This window comes from Eurypyga helias, unplaced genomic scaffold, assembly GCF_000690775.1.
Source record: "Eurypyga helias isolate BGI_N326 unplaced genomic scaffold, ASM69077v1 scaffold33984, whole genome shotgun sequence".
Lineage (NCBI taxonomy): Eukaryota > Metazoa > Chordata > Aves > Eurypygiformes > Eurypygidae > Eurypyga > Eurypyga helias.
In genome coordinates, this window is record NW_010245398.1 from 1 (window position 1) to 20,360 (window position 20,360).

General features: G+C 40.0%; 1 protein-coding gene across 1 annotated transcript; it reads right to left on the reverse strand.

Moving 5' to 3' along the window:
* Positions 1–4,640: 4,640 nt before the first annotated feature.
* On the reverse strand, positions 4,641–16,256 carry LOC104503626 (N-alpha-acetyltransferase 16, NatA auxiliary subunit-like; the record flags this gene model as incomplete). The annotated part of the gene is made up of 11 exons (XM_010150034.1): positions 4,641–5,250; positions 5,518–5,615; positions 7,846–7,989; positions 8,970–9,068; positions 9,562–9,670; positions 10,566–10,759; positions 12,899–13,112; positions 13,599–13,727; positions 15,217–15,369; positions 15,748–15,917; positions 16,160–16,256. Coding segments are annotated over 11 exons (1,608 nt in total), but the record flags the coding sequence as incomplete, so codon positions are not given.
* Positions 16,257–20,360: the final 4,104 nt, after the last annotated feature.

A 20,360-nucleotide genomic window follows, 5' to 3' on the forward strand; every position in this document is an offset into this window, starting at 1 on the left:
ATCTCTTTTACATTACTCTTTACAGAGCCAGGTATAGCTCACTTCCAGCTCTAGGCAGGTTTTATGAGTTTATTACTTGGGGTATAAACCCTTGCCTTGAACTAGGACTGCTGGGCTAGGCACTGCACAGGGAACAGGCAGACAGATCCTGCTCCGGTCCTTCCTGCTTTGCTTTAAGCTTGACCATTCATCACACAAAATCATTCCTGGAAATACATGATACCTCCTTTTCCTACCTTATTGCATACCTAAAATACCTCTAGGAACCTCTCCAAACCCTGAACCTCCTCTTAAGTGTTAACAGCACATTCTGAAATACTTTGTCTAGACCTGAAATATGTTTCAGCAGCAAAGTCCGGGGGTGAACCGACAGCGTATTTAGTCCATGGCAAAATTAACTGGAGGAGAGGCTAATCTTCGAGGCCAACACATCCTGCCTTCTCTCCAACAGCTTGAGGAAAATAAGGCAGGAACTGGGTTGACCAACACTTTCCGCACCCGACACGGGATTTCCCAAAATCTGAGACCCCACCTGGAGTGCTGCGTCCAGCTGTGGCGCCCTCAATACCAGAAGGATATTGACCACTTGGAGCGAGTCCAGAGGAGGCCATGAAGATGCTCAGAGGGCTGGAGCACCTCTGCTATGACGAAAGGCTGCGAGACCTGGGCTTGTTCAGCCTGGAGAAGAGGAGGCTCCGAGGAGACCTCATTGCAGCTTTCCAGTATCTGAAGGGGGCCTGCAAGGGTACTGGGAGAGGACTTTTTACAAGAGCCTGTAGTGATAGGACAAGGGGTACTGGGTATAAATTGAAATCAGGGAGGTTTAGATTGGATATCCGGAAGAAATTCTTCCCAGAGAGGGGGGTGAGGCACTGGCACAGGTTGCCCAGAGCAGCTGTGGATGCCCCATCCCTGGAAGTGTTCAAGGCCAGGCTGGATGAGGCTTTGAGCAACCTGGTCTAGTGGAAGGTGTCCCTGCCCATGGCAGGGGGGGTGGAACTAGATGATCTTTAAGGTCTCTTCCAACCCAAACCATTCTATGATTCTATGATTCTATAAAAGGCCAGTCTGATCAGCTGTGGGCTCAGACAGCCTTTCCCAGCTGGTATGAAATAAACCCAAGCGACTACACCCTCAACTTCAGATTCCCCAAGCCAATGCCTACAGACAGCTGGGTGATACACACACGAGTCTAATTCAGCTATTTCAGCACATACAAAACACCTTGTCACTGCCCAAAAAGAAAGTAAGAGGTAGGCATCTTCCTGTGCTTGCACTACAAACCCAGGAAAACACCTGAAAATAAACAAGACACAGCCCTGCATTACTATGAAAATACTTCCCTCTAGTGGAAAAATCTATGAACTGACCACTTTCCGTTAACTTCTCAGTTGAGACCTGAAAAAACAAATGCCCGAAGTATACAAAACGCTGCTGCTGAAACAGTAAGTGGTGAGTGCATTCACATATGGAACCATGCTTATGCTTGGATCTTGTGTCTCACACTTAATGCTTGACCTCTTCCTAGCCGACAGATCCATTTTTTGGGAAGTCTGGAGATGCTGGAGCTGAAGAGATGTGAGAAACTGTCCCTTCCACCGTAATTTCCACCTCCGGGCTAAACTTTGGTTATCCATACGAACATCAGGTACGGGATTTTCCATTAAGGCCTTGGCTTCTGGAACACGCTTATTCCCTACAATGAAAAGTTTGTCAGCCTTGGGGTACGCCTGCCTGAGGGAACGAGAAGGAAAGAGGGAATACTCGTGCGAGATGGCAGCAGCACCACGTGAGACTCAATGCTGTCAGTGAGCTCTCGTGATGCTCACGTTGTTAACATAATTACTGCCTTGTGCAGGGATAAGCAATAGAGATTTATAAAAGAAACCCATAAAAACCCAGCTCCAAACAAAAAAGATTTTCAAGGATCCACAAAACAAGACAAATAAAAGTCATTAAAACTTACATACTGTAATTTATAGAAATCAAAATCAATGCATCAATAGTTTCACATGCCAACTATGGAAGGCATTTTGAAGGTTTTGCTGAAACTGGTAATGAGAACGTCAACCCAAACCAACCCATACACACACACCCCCCATAGCAGAACACTTCATGAGCACAAAGGTTGCAGAACATGTGTCTGGGTCAGCTGTCCGGGCTGTGTCCCCTCTCAGCTTCCTGTAGCAGAGAAACTGGGAACACAGGGACAGCAGAAACAGGGAAATCCCTTGGCTTAATGTAAACATTGCTTGGCAACAACAAAATCAGTGCTCATCAACATACTTCTCTGCGCAGATCCAAAACATAACCCCATTGCTAGCTACTATGAAGAAAATGAACTCCACCCCAACCAAAACCAGCACAAACATATGTGTGTGTGCATTTACATACTAGAGCCCATTTCCTCTGGGAAGACTGACCAGGTCTGTTAGGTTTGATGCCTTTTCTAATTCAGGTTACTGAAAAGACACCCAATCTTTTCAGATTAAATCACACCTCTGACATCTATTACTCTCCCTTATTCCTGTTATCCTTCTCACACGACTACACTCGCTCTTTGTGATGGTCTACTGGGTCACCAAGCATCTATGATCTTAAAGGTCTTTCCCAACCTAAATGGCTCTAGGGAGACCTTACAGCAGCCTTCCAGTACCTGTAGGGGCTACAAGGAAGCTGGGGGGGACCTTTTACAAGGGCCTGTAGTGACAGGACAAGGGGTAATGGGCATGAATTGAAAGTGGAGAGATTACGGTTAGGTAACAGGAAGAAATTCTTCCTGGAGAGGGCGGTGAGGCCCTAGAACAGGTTGCCCAGAGAAGCTGTGGATGCCCCATCCCTGGAAATGTTCAAGGCCAGGCTGGATGAGGCTTTGAGCAACCTGGTCTAGTGGAAGGTGTCCCTGCCCATGGCAGGGGGGTTGGAACTAGATGGTCTTTAAGGTCCCTTCCAACCCAAACCATTCTGTGAGTCTATGATTCTGTTACCCCAAGCAGTTTACACACGACAGCCCCGAAGAAAATGCAGCAGCTTATGATTCCAGGAGTTCTAAGAGAAAACCAAACCCCACAAGAGGTGACAGGAGAATTATTCTGTATCTCTTCAGAATTCTCAAAAGAGCTCCAGTGGTTCTTAAAATCTAGAAGTCCTAGAACTACCCACCCTCTTTCTCAAGAAACGAACTGCTGAAAAGATACCCCAGGTATTTTTTGCTCAAGTCTGATTTCAAGTGTCAAGCTAACAGATAGCAGAGGACTGGAACAGCCATCTTACCTTTCCACCTGTAGTGCCGCAGCCTTGCGGAGGCCAGGATTAAGTCTCTGCCGATGCGTCACCACTATAAAAGACAGAAGACCGCCGTGCCACACTTCACATCTTCATGTTACACAGGCTGGTAAAGCCTCCTAGGGTGCAGCTCAGCTGGAACAACCACCTCTCCCTGCTTGAGACATGCGTGATGGGCTGAAGCTTGATGTAACGCAAGAATTCCAAGCCGAAGGCAAGTGTGTACAAAATAATTTATTATAGCATAACATATGTTGGCAATATTTTACAGTGAGTTTTCCATTCAACAGTTTTGAATCTAAACAGATGACACACAAAGGAGTATTTTCATTAGAACAGTTTATTCGTCTTAATAAAAACCCCTCTTTGTGAACTTATATTTGCCTTTGAGGGGCTAGTTAATATTACTGAAATTATTTACACTGCAGTGAGATAAAAACAAACCAAGACTGAATGATTCCATTACAGTTTCCAGAAAACGGATTTCCTGTACAAGCCACAGTATAGGTATGTTTTGATAGCAGTTCTCATAGGATGTAAAGCTGGCATATGGAGCCATGTTGTCCAGCAATACTACAGTTTAAATAGGTATATTGGATTCGGACTTCCATTTGGATGCTTTGTCTATTTAATAGTTAATGCACCAGAAAACAAAAGTAAGAAAAAGGTTCGTTACGATTTGTAGTCAGCCTCTTCGCGCTCCCTTCAATAGCTTTTAAATGTAAAACATACTCCTCACATACTATTTGCTTCCCAGCACCTAAAGCGATAGTATTTCGGCACAAGAAGTACTGGAGTATTGGCCGTAAGTGGACAACTAAGACTTGGACTGGAGGTAACAGAGCAAACTTACCAGTGGATTTTTATGATGCAGAACTGTTTTCCCCATTACTGCACCTTCTGCATTTGCCCAGAACTGGAGCAGCTTTGTCAGTTTAAATGGCAACGGGTGAACAGATGGGTAAACCAGAAGGAAGATGGAAAAAAGGACAGCAACAGTATCAGATGTATTATGTCTTCCTAGGGAATTGCTTCAGGATACTCACACTCAAGCTGACTGTGAACTTAAGGAAACAATAGCTATGGAACACAAGGTAGATAAAGTAGTTTTCAGAAAGCCTTTCCTTTTTTTTTTTAAGCACAAACCTAATCTTCATATCCATCAATACAGGTTCCATGTAAGACACACCTGACAAACATGCAAACCCCCAATGCTTTCATTGTGACTGTGCTTCAAAAGAAACCAAACTGACCAAGAATAAAAACAAAATTAAAAAAATGAACAAACCTGAAAAAAAAAAACCCTAAAGAACAGTAAAAAACAAAAGAGGGCAATTCAAGCAGCACTTCAGTCTTAATCTGCTAAAAACGCTCAAATGATAATTTATTAACAAGATATGATCACGTTTATCTGTATACGCAACGACACTTATGTGAAAGCAGTCTTCAACATCCACAGTTTCTGTGAGGGAGGGCTGATGGATTATTAAAAGACTTAAAACTGTACAAGTATAAACATGAAAAATGCTGATTAAGGATAATGTTTACATAAATATTGGCAGTTTTTGTTGGGAGGAAAAAAAATAAACTAATAGCATACTCCATTTCATTTAACTACCCAAAGATTTTGTTTTATACCTGTTAAAGATATTAAAATACAACCTGGAAAAGTAACCCTGATCTGTATCCAGCCAGCATGTCATGAGTCAGAGTGTCGTGCAGACGTGTGCACGTAGGTATACGCACACGCACACACGTGCTGCTTCAAATTTCGTTAGAGAGCAGATCATGGTTAACGGCTGTATGATTCACGGACGCGATGCTGCTATCGTCCTCGTTCGTGGCAGGCATAAAGGCAGACGTAAAAGGGAACAGTTTATGACACGCTGCTTGATATTCTTCACATTGAGCGTGGCAGCTGCCGAAACTGCCGTCAAGCAGTGCCTCAAAAACCTTTGTTAACGTCTAAAGAAACAAAAGTAACAGTTATCAAGCGTGGTTTACAATTGTTTAATTGCTAAAAAAGACGCACTGTTTGTTAAACAACACTAAGCTGAGCAAACACAGGTTCTCTGTTGGCATTTGGGTATTTTTACAGTTACTGAGGGGAAAAATTTGCCACCTTGTTCTTGAAAATAATAGATTAAAGATATACGAAGCATGTACATTATACTGCAGTTAAGCATACATTGAAGATCTCACACATCTTTCAGCTTAAAAATACTCTTTTACCTTCACATTCTTGTCTCTCATGTTTTTATCCAATCTAGTAGCAACAGCAATTGCCTTTTCTTGTCTCGATTTGTCCAGGAAATACATCATCTTTGCACCTTATCACAAAAAAGAACACATTTAGATAACAGCATTCCTAAAGGCAATGCTGCAGATACAGACACGCAGAATCCAAAACCTATAAATCAACATGACTTAGGACTTCCTACAAGTTGTAAGAAACTGTATTTTCCTCCTTTATTTTTAAAACTGATGAAACTACAGCTATTTTGAAATTTAGTAGAAGCACAAGGATTGAGTAACACAGACCTGCTTCTCACAAGTGAAATGCCTCACTTCACTGAAGACCTATCAGCCAAGAAATACACCTGAAGAGTATGTCCACGACTAAGCCCTTCAAGTCAGTGGGCTAAATGAAATCCATCCCACAGACGTAGACAGTCTGAATTCATTTGAAAACTACCAGAGGTAAGTGAGCCCTACAGTTACTGAACAACTGGTGGTGAGGCACTGGAACAGGTTGCCCAGAGAAGCTGTGGATGCCCCATCCCTGGGAGTGTTCAAGGCCAGGCTGGATGTGGCTTTGAGCAACCTGGTCTAGTGGAAGGGGTCCCTGCCCATGGCAGGGGGGGTGGAACTAGATGGTCTTTAAGGTCCCTTCCAACCCAAACCATCCTGTGATAACTGTGGAACACATTCCTGAAGAAATTCAGGCCAGTCTACGTGCACATGGCAGGGAGTAAGGCCAAGCTGGGCTACTGACCTGGAGCTGAGTGAAATAGCTTAGGCACAAGGGCAGTGTAGTGCACATGCGGTGCTTCGCGTGGACAAGACTACGCTGGTGAGAAGACAGACATCATGTGAATGGAACTATGCGGCTTCTTGGACCACAGTGTATCAAAAGTGGTCTGGGCATCTCTGCAGAATACTGTGTTCCTCCTCATATGATAGCTGCCTTAATTGAAAATCTCATCTTAATGAGCACATAGGCATTTCGTATACCCTCCTTTTTCCAATGTCCAGCCACCCCTCACTACTTAATCTACTACAAAGAACAAAAAGTTTAAGAAATCATTTTACTGGAAAAGTTCAAAACCCACATTTTGAGTGTATTGTCTCCTCTTGCTCAAATCATTTCCCCAAATCTTAAATTTGTTTTCCTAACTAAAGTTTCCTAGTTCTTATTTTTTGTATCCAGAGGGTTTCGGAAAATAAAGCACTAGGCTGAATATATTTGGATTTGAGTCATGACTTTTTACACTTTACCTAGTTACATCTGTTAAAGTCAGGGAGGCTACTGTACAGAAAAAGGGATTAAAATTTTGCTTATAATTTTTTTCCCCTAGCAATTATTTTAAGCTAAGTACACACTTATTTGTACACTCAGACTTCAGGTTTCAGAGACTTAAGGTTTAGGTCTTTCAGACCTTTACATTTCCAAACTTGGACTGAAGTTAACAGTTTAAGGAGTTATAAGTTGTACAGTAGGTAAAAGCCAGTCACTTCAAACCTGTTTCAGCATAAACAGAAGACTGACACATAGGCGAGGACCTAAAGCTACCAAGAACACATGTATGGTTGGTTCACTCCTGATTTCACTTCAAAATCCTAATCCCGTATTTGTTCCCACTGCCTGTGAATTGATGCGCTGTTGGATCACAGCTATCAAGGGACCCTGAGGTTCATGGATTGACCCTAAGGAGTTTTTACACGTTTAAGCCCCTCACCTCCACTGAATGTGAACAGACTCACCCTCTTCAAAGGGGTCCCTGACACCCCTCTAACACGGGTGCCCCCACTGTCGATGATCTAGCTTGAGTTCTTCTCAGGGGCACTAAAGGTGTAGACAGTGTGAAGCCAAACTCAGAACTTAGCCTGTACAATTACTATGAAAAAGTGACCCTGATTTCTCCCATAATATCAGAGAACCAGAAAAGAGAACCTGGAAAGCATCCAGTTAGATGCCCAACAATGACAAGATTAGAAAAACATATCCACAAGAATCAGGAACAATTGCCTGCTGGAATATCTGTGCTTGACTTCCCGAATCTTGAGCCTCCTCACAAGAAAAGAGTACACATATTTCTCTCAAGATCCTGTCCTGAAACAAGGATTTTTCAGTAGCCTCTATAAATTTGGGGTAAGTGACCTAACCTTCCTTTATGAGAGACAAACAATCCTATGAAGCCAACTAAACACACCAGTGTAAGCGTGTGAATTTCTGGCTCACTAGAATTCATATTATGAATTATGGACTGCAGATAAAGATACCGGTTAAATCACTTAAATACTCTCCTTTTCAAGAGCATAAAAAAAAATTAAACAAACCTGACAGTTGGTGCTGAATGGAGGTAGCGTTGTGTTTAAGAAATTCTTCATTAAAACTTTCCAAGTTCTTGTTAACAAAGATTTTCTGCATTTCTTGAGTTAGGACCTTGCTCACAATTTCTGGGAGGTTACTGTGGTCAGATACTGGACAGGGGAGAAGCAAAAAAAGCCATTTAAAACAACCATAGAAAACAGTGTGAAATCATGAACATCAGTGCCAAAACTCACATTTTTAAAATTTGGGCACTGAAAGAAATATATTACAAGTTCCAAATAGGGCAACAAAAGCATTACCAATGCATTTACACATGAAACATTCAGAGTGCTCTGCCATGTAAACTTTCTGCTGCAAGTTGACAACACATAACTTGCTTCAGTCAAACTCCCATATCTGCCACTTATTTTCGTAAAACTTAAAGAATTTCAAGGATCTTTGGAACATGTTTTTCACTCTGTGAAGTCTAGCCAAAATGAGTTATTGGGTCCACCAGGTGGATTAATGGAGGAAAGAGTATAATAAAATACATACGCAGTACCCTGCATGGCACAACCTGTGTTTTCCAGGGTATTACCATGCAAAATAAACCATTTCTTTAAATTTTTATTCATATCAGTTTGTGTTTCAAGGGTATTAACTACAAACTTCAGTAATGCATAACATCCTTGTACAATATAACCTGCTGGAGCACCTCTGCCATGGGGACAGGCTGAGAGAGTTGGGCTTGTTCAGCCTGGAGAAGAGAAGGCTCCGGGGAGACCTTATAGCACCTTCCAGTACCTGAAGGGGCTACAAGGAAGCTGGGGGGGACTTTTTACAAGGGCCTGTAGTGACAGGACAAGGGGTAACGGGTTTAAATTGGAAGTGGGGAGGTTTAGACTGAACATCAGGGAAAAAAAAAATCTTTCCTGGAAAGGGTGGGGAGGAACTGGCACAGGTTGCCCAGAGAAGCTGTGGATGCCCCATCCCTGGGAGTGTTCAAGGCCAGGCTGGATGAGGCTTTGAGCAACCTGGTCTAGTGGAAGGTGTCCCTGCCCATGGCAGGGGGGTTGGAACTAGATGGTCTTTGAGGTCCCTTCCAACCCAAACCATTCTGTGATTCTATACGTACTTCCTACACACATACCAGCTTTAGAGAATTTAATCAAGCACTCGTGTAGCCATGGGTTATTACTGTTGATGGCAAAAGCTCTTTTGACAGACTGTAACATTAACAGAAACTTTCCTGTGGGAAGGAGAAAAAATAAACACATATCAGTGTTAAGAATACAGAATTTTTTCTCTTTATATCTACTACTGTTTTCTTTAGTAAATCTAGTACAAATATTAGAAACATCAGTGCCTACAAGGAATTAGACAGGAGATTTATTTTTCCCATCCAAATTGCTTAATAACATAGAAATGCCTGCTGCTCAAACCCTGGCAACACTGCATAGATGATGCTACCACCTGTTTGGCTTTGTTTTCCTCTAGATAATTAAAGATCTTTCTGCAGCATTTATTAGTATATACTACGAGTTATTTGCTCTTTGTATTTTTGTTTAAGGGTGGCTAAACAAAAATACTATTTCCCCGAGAATTACTGGATATGATGCAAACCCCAGAGTCAGTCAAGTAAACATCTATTCCAGACCATTTTAGGCTACACTCGGGTAACACAGGATACAGTGAGGGGTTAAAATTCTGTGGAGAAGAAAAAATATCATGCAGTACTTTACCTTTTCTAAAGTATATTTCAAATGCTAATAAATGTGTTTCTATGTCATCTCCAATAAGATTCTTAAGTGGTATAAGGAACTTAATGGCTTCTTCTAATGGATTTTCTACCTGTTTTAATAAAAACACAGTGAAATTTAAGGCTTAAAGTAAACATCAAATAAAACCCATGAAGGACAGTTTCTGTTATTCAGAGCATTTAAATCAGAGGCCAAAAGGTGAACTGTAGACAGCTTTCAGAATTGAACCACAACATGTTTATTTGAACAGCAGTATTTAAAAGTGTTTACTCATGATTCCATACTGACAGAAGACAACACCACTGCTAACTCTGTCACTGCTTATGTAACGTACTCAGTACTGTAATTTAGCATTTAGGACACATATCACTGCCTTACACAACAAACTTCTGGAGTTACTGTGATAAGAGACACTTCTTTGTGCTCAGAGAAACACTGGCTCATGTCTTCAAATTTTGAGAACTACAATCACATTTCTGTTCGTTTTTCTCTATTCACTGTACGAAAACCCAAGGTCTTCGGGCAAGAATCACCTGTTTGCTCAGTGTCTGTTTTAATGAAGGATGGCCCTACTGTTTGGGAAAAAAAAAGTAAAGAAGGTAACAATATTATTAATATAGAACTTTGATTTACTAGAGGAAAAATAAAGTGCAATTAATGTTTAGGACTTAAAAGCTTAACTACGTGCTTGACAGGTAATGAGTGTTGATGATTTTTTCTATGGATGGTTCCTTTTGAAATGGAGATGGTGAGATTGCTGCACAGCCCATGCATTTTACACTTCTCCCCAGACACCTGACAGGAAAAAACAAGCCAAGAGCAAACAAGCACAAGACAGATCCAAATAAAGTATCAAACGGTATCTTTGCATGCAAAAATGATTTTATAAAAACACTCTGGATTCTTTCAGGGGAACAGGATAGTAATCCTGTATTATAAGCTTTTTATGATAACCAGATAAATTTAACATGAAAGACCATGCTAACCCTTTCCAGTTTTTCAGGAACTAGCTCTTCCCTGGGTCCACTAGTTTCCTCTTCCTCTTCATCTCGCTTTTTCTTTTGATTCTTCTGTTGTCGCTCTCTTTCTGCATGTTTTCTTTCCTCTTCAAGTTTGGCTTTCTTCTGTGCTCTTCTCTGCTTGCTAAGCATTTTCTTCAATTCTTTGGCTGAGAGATTTTCTACAAATTAAGGTAACAAACAGGTAATTAAATACTCTCTGAATAAATTAAAAAAGTTGTTTCTCTCAAACAACACTCAGACCTGCCACTATACTCCTCTCCCATGTAAAAATGTGCATACTTGTACAACGGTTTCCATAAATATCAGCACTTTGCCAGACTACCATCACTATACAGTCCAACATTACTACTGAATTACTATTTACAGCATAACACAGCACTTGATCTTGCATATTTTCCAACATACTTGTTAGAGAAGCCTCAACTATTTGAAAGGTGAAGTACAAAATTGTTGCATCTATGACAGGTTTTACCTCGGAAAACAAACAATGGTTTTCAAGGGCAATACTCCCATACTGGCTGTAGCTCAGCTGGTTCCAATGCCAACCAGTAACACCCAGTTGGATTTGCGTTCCATCTTAAAACAAGCTTGTTATCTCCCATTAAAGTGTTTGAACAGTACACGTCCATGACAATTGCACTTATTTTCTGCAAATGCCATGGGATGGCTAAACATCAGTTTCGGCTGCAAGCAAGTTTTGGCTGCAAGCAAAAACTGATGTTGTTTGGGGTGAGGAGAGGTAAAATACTCTGGTATGTATTAGCAGGACCTTTGTGTGAACCTTCAGGCTGCTTGCTGTGTTGAGATTTGAGACTGAAGTAGCATTTAGATAAACCAAGAAGGATTAACAGTTGCATGGAAGGCAGAACACACAGAAGACTGTTTCCTACAGGTTCACACAGCAGTGAGGAGCCTTCAGCCTCTCCATTCACCCCCCCTTTTTTTTTTTTTTGCTCTTCCCTGTTGTCCCCAGTGACCTGACCGATTTAGCCAGAATAACACTGTAGTTTCCACTCTGTTTACTGTGGTGTTTTGCTGAGGACAGGATTTGTGCTAATAACGTGGCAAGGAACAGAGCAACGAGCTACTGAGGGACTAACACATCCCTTTTGTGGCTATTGCACCATGACCTCTCCCCGCTGGGAGCAGCCACCATTGTGACAGAGAAACAAGGAGCAGGAAGCGTTCTTTTTACCCCATTCATACAGTGCGGTCTTCCCCTGTGGATGAGCCTACTGAATCCCAATGCACAGCAGGCAAATGAACTAAGATTGCTCCTTAGACTCTTCTCCACCTTATTTTCTATGACATACCGCTATCAAGATCCTCTCTCATACACTGATCTTACATTATATAAGGAAAGAAATTAAAACTGGAGAGAAAGAAAAAATGCAAGTTCAACTGTGCTGCAAAACGAGCCTCTTCTCATACGCACTTCATTACACACAGGCAGATACAGAAAAGCCTATTACTCACATGTGAGTGCTAAGACTGTATTGGCAATATTAAGTGTCATTTTTAGTTTAACATTCGCCCATCCCCATGTCAAATATTCTTCCCTTTGCAAAGAGCCAGACATTAATTTCACCCCTTCAGTCAACAGTTACTGCAGTGCTCTCAGTAGCTGAGATTCCACAAAAGGAAAAGCAACTGTTTATCTTAAAGGAAAAAACCCTCATAACTCATTTGTCATTAAATCCTTAGATTCACAAACCACACCTCAACAGTTTCTTAAAGACATCTGCTTTCCATTTAAAACTAATGTTAAATCATTTCCGAAATGTATTAATTTTGCTAAAGCACACTTATTCCTGTATTCTTTGGTCCTGAAGTTATGTTAACAATGAAAATATTTAACAGTGTTAACTAGTATTACCATGTAATAAATCAAATATACTAGATGAAAATTAAATTCCTACAATTCAGACTGTCTTCCCACTAAAATCTATCCCTTGTTTCATAATTCATCTGTTAATGACACTTCTCTTAAACAGATTAATGACTGAACTGAATTTTATTTTTCCTCTTAATATTCTGAAATGCCACTTCTCCCAAAGTATCCCCACTACAGCTAGGTTAATTCATGTACTAGTTTTACAACACAATGAGAGGAGAACGGAGAAGACAACAGCTCTGACATGTTATTTATGATCTCTTTTCAGTTACCAAGTCGTGACAGAAAAGAGGACAAACTTGCATAGGTTACAACTCATTTATTCTGTAGCACATAACTAACTTTGCTTAATAAGCTTTTACATGTGTCATACACATAGAAGCCTCCATTAAGGTCTGGATACCTGAATTCACTTCTTGTTCTTTGCTTTCGTTGGTAAGAGGATTATCATGCAGCTTCAAGTAGATTTCAATTGCTGATCGAGCAGCCTTGAAGTAGAAGGCATGTTTCCTGAGCACATCTTCCAACCTCAAGAGGTCTACGTAGGCACGAAGAGTCATCTTTCTCATGCAGTACGTGTGGAAGTCAAACTGATCATCTGTTATCTCAAAAAAGTGCTTCAAGAAAAAAAGAACACACACGTAACTTATGCAATTTCCTTTCTTAGTCTCTCATTTTAATTAGATGGAAGTGAATGAAGTTACAACTGATATTATTTGCAGGCGATATTGAACAGGCATAGAAATGTCCTTACAGAACCGACTGTCCAAGAGAACCTGTCAGTAGTTGAAAAACCCACCCAGAAAAATCTGTGTTGACTAAAACTGTAATGTGATCTTTCAAAGACTTAGGCACTCTTTAAAAAGCCAACTGAAATGTATTTTATATTGAATCCTTTTCACTTCAAATTTTCCATTCCTTTTCACATAATAGCTAGGGATGACATCTATTACAATAAATCAAGTATTAATCTGTTTTTAAAAATCATTATATTAGAAGCTTTATATATCTATATACAAGAAAATCATGCTGATTACATCAAATATCTTCATCAGTGTGTGAGAAATATTGGGAAAGAAAAGATAGTTGTTGCACCTACTTACCCTTTCTACTTCGTGGCATTTTTTCAAGGCATCACCATACTTCCCCAGCCTTTGATATGCTGCGGCACATTCGGTCTGGAACCACATACACTGCATCTCGTTTAGGTTTTCCATAGCAGAAGTTCCTTCCTGAAGTAAGTGGCATTATCACTTTTTGCTATTATAATTTACCAGCTGCTTCTTTCAACTATAACTAGTTTCAGGCCATTAGAACGAAACAGTCAATCCTTCAACTACTTAGAATATAATACAAAATAGATTATAGCCACTCAATGACTGAGAATAATACTTGTGACACCCTATGCTTCCCAAGAGAGAAAGGGGTAGATTTAACTGATTAAAACAAAACCCAAACAATTATGTTAAAGATGAATGTCTCAACAGATTAAGATTAATGCATGCTTGTCTACACAAACTTACTTCTACAATTCTGGGGGCAGAAAACAAAACTATTTTTTAAAATCCTAAAGTCTATCAAATAATTTTCATTGTTTTCTCCTCTGTCAGGTAAGTGGCATCTACTAGTCTAAAAATCCACCAGTGTACTTAGTGCTTTACCATGCAGTATGACAATTTTAAGTTTCTTCAAACTTGTTAGTCTAGGTAAACAGAGTGAGATTTATACTTCATACTTTTACAAGAAGAAATCCTAGGATTTACTCTTTATCTTAATCTAGAGCATTGAAACTATAAGCAAACAGAAAGCATGTTCCATGTATCATGAATGCTAGCCACCAAATTTTCAGAACAGTCTTTACACGAGAAAGAAAAACACAGTTCAGCTCACAACGTTTAATAATTTAGGATCAGATTTATCCTATCTTACCATAGGTCTCTAAGCTAAAGTTCTGTGTTTCTTGCTCTACTACTTCCAAAAATACACTGAGTTTTAATAATCGAATTTTCCACCATTCCCAGAAATATTTGGAAAGCTTGAATTCACTTTGAAGTGTTTTCATACCTAAAGTTAAGAAGAATTAAGGAGCCTAATTCATTTATGTGCTCCAGGAAATCCCACTAAGTAGCCATCTTATTTAGTTACATATATAATATGGAAAACTGGTCTTTATAAATCTAATTTTTGTTCAGTGTCAAAAAGTTGGACCTTAAAGTGCTTACCCCATCTTTTAAGGATAGGATTTGCTTTAACAAAATTGTCTGTAGTACTAGCCTCAAGGGATGAAAAGTTCAAGTCCAAATTAATTTACGTTAAAGCTAAATCGTAACGAGTATAGTGCGCATTCCTCTGTGGTTAGCACAGATGGAACTGCCGGGATGCAGTTCCATAGAGGCTCTCAGGAGTATGGCAATAAAAACACTTCTGGATAACCACCTTCGAACAACCATTTTTTCCACTATTTACTGGGTCTACACAGCTGGAGCACTGCATCCAGCGCTGAGGCCCAGAGCAGTGGGGCTAGACTACATGATCTTCAAAAGGACCCCTTCCAATCCAAACCATTCTATGCTTCTACAGAGTTATCTAACACTAAGTGAAAGAGCATTATCTTAAAAATGGACACTAATAAAGTTGGGGTTTTGTGTCAGAAGATACAGGAGTGAAAAATAAACTGCCAGACGCAAACAGAACCTCCCTTCATTAAAGCCATATACTTACTCTGGTGAACTTCGAGCACATCTCCTCTGCATCCTTCACCATATTTGCTCGCAGCATGTATTTAGCACACTTAGAATTGATAAATCTGTCTGCAGTGTCCAAAGACTGTGCTTCATCCATCCATTTGGCAGCTTCCTTGAGGTTACCTACATGCTGTTAGGGAGAAATTAAATAGTTAACTTTCAGTATAAGACTGCTATTGGCCAACTCCTGAAGTCTACAGTTACTGGTATTTCTCCCTCAGAAATAACAAAAGGCAGTATTATTGCTTACGGTCCCCCCCCCCGCTCCCCAGATTTTTTTTAGAATGACAGTTTGCTGCAAGTTGTGACTTGCTTTGCAAAACCTAAACAAAAGGGGTTTAGTTTTCTTCCACACAGAAGATTGCCCGAAAAGAAACATGCATGAAAACCAACGCTCACAACCATTACTAACTGAAATAATACCCACACAGTCACACCAGTTCACTGGGTAGTTGGGGGTCTTTTTCTTATAAACTAGGTACTCTACATGTCCAAATTCACTTTTTACCTTGTAAATTTTTGCTTTTAAATAGAACAGTTCTATTAATGTTGGAGTGCTTGCAATTGCAGCGTTAATGTAATCCAAGGCCAAAGAACACTGGCCAAGTTTGTCAAAGTGCTGTGCCAGGAAATATCGGACCCAGAGCAGTGTCGTTGGGGGCTCTTTCTCTCCATTTTCTGCAATGAAACGGAAAATTAACAGTAACCAGTAAGGTGGAAGACTGCATTTGAAAAACAAACAAAAACAAAAACCCAAAGCTTGGCAAATTCAGTGAATATTTCCTATAATGCATTCATTTACCAGAAGATATTACAACTATTTTCTTTCAAGAAGTATCAGCACTTCAACAGTTCTTAATAACTGCCATAAACAGTAATATTAATTACACTGTGATTACTAAAAGACCAGAGAGACTTACCACATGTACTAAAAAGGTCACAAGTTTTCAAAGAGGCCTCATAACCAGTAACAAGTTCTTGGATTGTAGAAACCTGCATGTAAAAAAAAAAAATCAACTGAAGTTATGTTTTACTATCATGTTTAAATAAATTAATAGACTGGAAAAAATACTCAGGCAGAATTAGAGAAACTACACAGAAATAATTACTTAATTTGGAAAAAAATTGGATGCATCCTCATAGAGTTTACTTCACCTTTCATAAGCTACCTTTGATCACCCGTTTTAACTGGCAATATGGAAGGGACACAGGTGCAATTTTTGGCAGCTTACAGCAGAAAGTAATCAAGTACATTTGGTTAGTATCCTTTTTAAGCTATATTTTGGAATACTTATTTATTTATGTTATTAGTTTAAGTGTCCAAACGGAGCCAACTGAAGAAAGGTGCATAGGAAAAAGACTCTACAAGAACTTCCCTTAACAATAAAGCCAGAGACTTGTGCAGTTTTCTAGCAGGCTGATATGTACTATTAAAGATTTTTTTTGTTTGTTTTTAAAAAGGTATTGTTGCCTAGAATATGGGCTGCAACTTTTGACACAAAAATCTATATACTGATTGATTTAAGGCTATTGATTTCTGAAACCAAACCTTGTCAACAATATTGTTGTTCATTCCAAGGCTGAAGACTCAAAATTCACCCATACAGTTTTGAATTCACACCACGGAGTTTGCTATTTACAATATATACAAATGTTAATATCTGCACACTTTGTGACAATGAAATAATTCCAATATCAGGTCCGTGGCTTACAAGAGCCACGTAGAATTCCTAAGCATTTTAAGAAATGCTCAACCTTGTTTTGTAGCTACATTCTAAACATGCCTATCATATCCAGCAAGTAACCAGCCCCTTAAGGGAACAAGAATACTAAAGAAAGAAAGAAAGAATACGGTCTCTCTATATATACCCAAAACACAGAAGAGACTTAAAGATCTGACTATAAGCATAATAATGGATAATGGCTACATTCACCAATTAAGTGAAATCTACAGATGGTAAAAACAAAAGTTCAACAGCTAAAAACCCAATCCTACATTAAGAAAAAAAAGCTGGTTGCAAAAGTAAAATTAAATACCAGAGGCAGAAAAATTTTAAAAAGTAGTATTTGACCAAGCATGGATACACTTCAAGATACACTCTGGGAGAGGAGGGAAACGGATTAAACCTTGTTCTAGAGGATTAAAGAATACAGTTTGAAGAATGGTATTTTATTTAGCCACAATAGGCAAAAAATGCTGAACATTTTGTTTCAGAAAGAGCAGCTAAGGTGACATGCCCAAAGTCAAATGCATCAAGCATAAATGTCTCAAAATGTAATAAAACATATAAACACATTCTGGAAAGCTCTGACAAACCTCATAAAAAATGTTTTCTGGAAGCATATTTACACCACATACAGTAAAGCGTTACTACACTTCAAATAACTACAGAATGATTAAGGGATGTAAAGAAGTCACAACTAAATGGACAAAGGCAAATAAATGCATTAAGCTGTTCTCTGGCCTCAGGTATTTATTTACTAAAAGAAACAGACTTGTAGAACAGTTTGGGTTGGAAGGGACCTTAGAGACCACCTAGTTCCAACCCCCCTGCCATGGGCAGGGACACCTTCCACTAGACCAGGTTGCTCAAAGCCTCATCCAGCCTGGCCTTGGACACTCCCAGGGATGGGGCATCCACAGCTTCTCTGGGCAACCTGTTCCAGTGCCTCACCACCCTCTCTGGGAAGAATTTCTTCCTGATATCTAATCTAAACCTCCCCACTTTCAATTTAAACCCATTACCCCTTGTCCTGTCACTACAGGCCCTTCTAAAAAGTCCCCCCCAGCTTCCTTGTAGCCCCTTCAGGTACTGGAAGATGCTATAAGGTCTCCCCAGAGCCTTCTCTTCTCCAGGCTGAAGTTGTTCAGGCTGTGGTCCACTTGTGACCACAAGTCTAGACTTCAGTAAGGCCTTTGACACTGTTTCCCACAGCATTCTCCTAGAGAAACTGGCTACTCATGACTTAGATGGGTGTGCTCTTTGCCGGGTGAAAAACTGGCTGGGTGGCCAGGCCCAAAGAGCAGTGGTGAATGGAGTTAAATCCAGTGGTCACAAGTGGTGTGATATGTAGATGTGGTGCTTCGGGACATGGTTTAGCTGTGGACTTGGCAGCGTTAGGTTAATAATCAAGAGGAATACTATAAAGAGTTGATTCCTTGGTTGTCTTTTGTTGCTATGCTCTCCACACCATTCTAAACAAAATCTTACCCAGAAACAGCTTAGCACTGAAAAAGCTCCGATACAGTGGTGGCACAACCAAGAACATGTTCTTAAGTAATATTTCTTGAGTAGTTCTGTCTCAAAGCTCCCTTTGCTCACAGAGGCACGTTCACAGCCTCCCTGAAAAGGACGACTTGATTACTTGTGATGGATGAGACAGACATACAGCTTGGCAAGGAACTTGTATCCCCTTCTCTAGCTCCCTGGAGAGACTGTACCCAAGGAGTCAGAGACAGTTAAGCTCTGTCCACGTAATTAATTTGCCGCCTGAAGTCCTCACCCCCACAAAAGCAGACAGACACTCGGATGCGAACCTTCAGGCCTAAGAAATATTTATGAATGGTAGCAGAAGCAGACTTCCAATGATCTATTATATCCAACACATGAGCCAGCTGGCACACTGCACAAGAGGTCTGAGGTCAGGCTCTTCCAGTGTATCTGCACAGGAAGGTACATATGGGCAGCCACCTAAAGAGGTTCAACTTCCTATGGCTTACTATAAATTTAACTGAAAGTATATCTAAGATCACAACATTTATAAGTTTACACAGTCCACAGAAGAACCAAACACACCTTTTCAGCAAGGAGCAAAACAGTTGAGTTTTTGTTTTTAAAGCAACATTCCTCCAATGCTTAAAAAAAAGTCCCATCTAGCTACACTGGAACATCAGATGTTGACACACAGATTTATTAGTGTAAAAAAGAAAATGCTTAGTATAGAAATAAGTAAAAGTATAAATACTCAGTTAAGGCAGCTATACACTAACTTAAAAAAAATCTCATTAGTCTCACTTGAAAGGTTTCTGCTCCACAACTTGTTATCCAGCCGAGACAGATTTACCCCACCCAATGAGGTATGAACCACAGAACAAGCCCACAGAGACTATTCAAACAGATTATTCCAACTGTGAAAGGCTGTTCAGCCTCATAGGGGACTCTCCATTGATGATTTAGTGTATGGCCAGCATCTGCATGCAATTAAAAAAATCACAATCAATTAAAAACTATTTCATCGCCTCATGCCATGAAAGCAGAAATAGGAAGACACAACAAGCAGCCTTTTGCTTAACCCAAGTCTCCTTAAATTTCTTATACACCTTCCAGTCACCTTGCAAATGGCCATCTTGACCCAGGCAGTAGAAAGTGTTTATTATTTACTTTTCTATAAAGCTAATCCTATGGTCTCATAGTCAGTCGCTAACTTCAGCATTCCTCAGCGTGTGGTGGGTAAGCAGACACAGTTCAGGAACTTCACTGAAGAGCTACCAGCTTATAAGGACTGGCCAGACAAAGCATTAACTCTGCAGTACCATATTTAAAACAAACAGAATAAAAAGCAAAAAAAACTAGCCCACTCCACAACCCTGGACAGTTACACATGTTCTTTGTTCCCTGATCTAAGAAATCAGATACATGTTTTGTAAGCAGTAGAGAAAGTAGCCTTCTATGTTTCTTTACAGCTGATCTACCCTCTAAGAAAGTGGACACATCTTGGTTTATTGTATATTTTCATAGAAAGAATGAGATACATAAGCTTTATTACCTTTCAGATGTTTCTTTACACTTAGTTCCTTAGAACTGAGCACCTCTATGACTTGTAATCACTTTCAATCGTGAAATACAACCAACAGCATCGCAGCAAATTTTACATTCTAAGTGTCTAAAACCCAAACATAGCATGAGCTCCTTCTTACCCTGGATTAGGTTTGGAGGTGTGCCTTATGTTACACATCATTGCTTGTAAACTGTGTATCTTCCTGAACAGAACAGCTGCAGTGCAACAAGTTTGTACATAATATGTACACACTTGACTATATACACCCTCAAACCCCACTCTGATTTAGAGCCTCAAGAAAAATGTTAACTTACTTTGTAAATCATAGAATGGTTTGGTTTG